The sequence below is a fragment of the Salpingoeca rosetta genome (genome assembly GCF_000188695.1).
Source record: "Salpingoeca rosetta unplaced genomic scaffold supercont1.4, whole genome shotgun sequence".
Classification (NCBI taxonomy): Eukaryota; class Choanoflagellata; order Craspedida; family Salpingoecidae; genus Salpingoeca; species Salpingoeca rosetta.
This window is the reverse complement of record NW_004754930.1, coordinates 622976-624499: the sequence shown is the minus strand read 5'-3', so window position 1 is coordinate 624499 and position 1524 is coordinate 622976. Positions and strand designations below refer to the sequence as shown.

Genomic DNA, 1524 nt, shown 5'->3' with positions numbered 1-1524 from the left:
GTCGTCGTCGTGTGTGTCGTCGTGTGTGTCGTGTGTGTGTGTGTGTGTGTGTGTGTGTGTGTGCTGGTGGTGAGTTTACAGCAAACGCATTCACACGCACATACGTACACGCGGTGCACAGACACAGTCATACACAAACAAACACAGACACACTCACACAGACGCACACACACACACACACACACAGACACGCAGACACACACACACAGGCACGCAGACACACTCGCTCTCTCACACTCACACAGACGCACACACACACACACACAGGCACGCAGACACACACGCACCCCGGCTTGGCTATGAGCGCGACGGCCTTGCACATGCTCTCAATCTGCTGGCGCTTGCGGGCTGCGCGGTGCGGGGAGAGGTCGCCTGCTGCAGGATCAAGATGAACGCCCTCTGGCGACGTCCACATGTCCGCAATGCGCGTCGCAGCCTCCGCCGCAAGCGCAGCGCTAGTAGCCCTGCGAGCGAAAACGGGGTGTGGAAGCGTACATTGAATGGTTGGGAAAGAGGTGTTGTTGGTACAGACAGAGACACAGACAGACAGACAGACAGACAGATAGACAGGAAGACAGGCAGGAAGACAGGCAGGAAGACAGGCAGGAAGACAGGCAGGAAGACAGGCAGGAAGACAGGCAGGAAGACAGGCAGGAAGACAGGCAGGAAGACAGACACACAGAGACACACACACACACACACAGAGACACACGTTCACACACGTTCACACACACACACACACACAAACATACAGACAGACACACACACACGCCTCCACCTGTCGGGAAAGAGGGAGTCGAGGGCCTGGCGCTTGGTGGCGAGCGGCCAGCACTGCTTGTACAGTTTGGGAATCGCACGCCGCCGACGGCCTTTTGCCTCGCGCGAATTGCTGAACTGATGTCGGCGCGGTGTTGTTGTTGTTGTTGTTGTTGTTGTTGTTGTTGTTGTTGTTGTTGTTGTTGTTTATGTTGTTGTTGTTGTTGTTTAAGTTGTTGTTGTTGTTGTTTAAGTTGTTGTTTAAGTTGTTGTTGTTGTTGTTGTTGTTGTTGTTTAAGTTGTTGTTGTTTAAGTTGTTGTTGTTGTTGTTGTTGTTGTTGTTGTTGTTGTTGTTGTTGTTGTTGTTGTTGTTGTTGTTGTTGTTGTTGTTGTTGTTGTTGTTGTTGTTGTTGTTGTTGTTGTTGTTGTTGTTGTTGTTGTTGGTGGTGTTGGTGGTGGTGGTGGTGGGGATGTGGGAGGTTGGTAAGTGCTTGGAAGGGATGGCAAGGTGCGACGCAGGCGCCCAAGTGGAATTACACATGCACAGAGAGGCAGGCAGGCAGACAGACAGACACGGACACATCCACACACAGATCCTCCACACCCACACTCATACACACACACACGCCAACACCCACACCACACCCACACCACACCCACACTCATACGCACACACGCCAACACCCACACACACCACACGCACACCACACACACACACACACACACACACACACACACACACACACACACACACACACACACACACAC

At 52.5% G+C, this 1524-nt stretch overlaps 1 protein-coding gene across 1 annotated transcript in view; it reads right to left on the bottom strand.

Annotated features, from left to right (window-relative positions):
- PTSG_01210 (uncharacterized protein) overlaps positions 1-1524 on the bottom strand; it is a gene marked incomplete at both ends in the record, with an annotated part of 10357 nt that overhangs the window by 1849 nt on the left and 6984 nt on the right. The window contains 2 exons of the mRNA XM_004997126.1: positions 284-464; positions 779-894. Coding sequence (XP_004997183.1) covers positions 284-464; positions 779-894 — 297 coding nt within the window. The remainder of the gene's footprint in view (positions 1-283; positions 465-778; positions 895-1524) is intronic.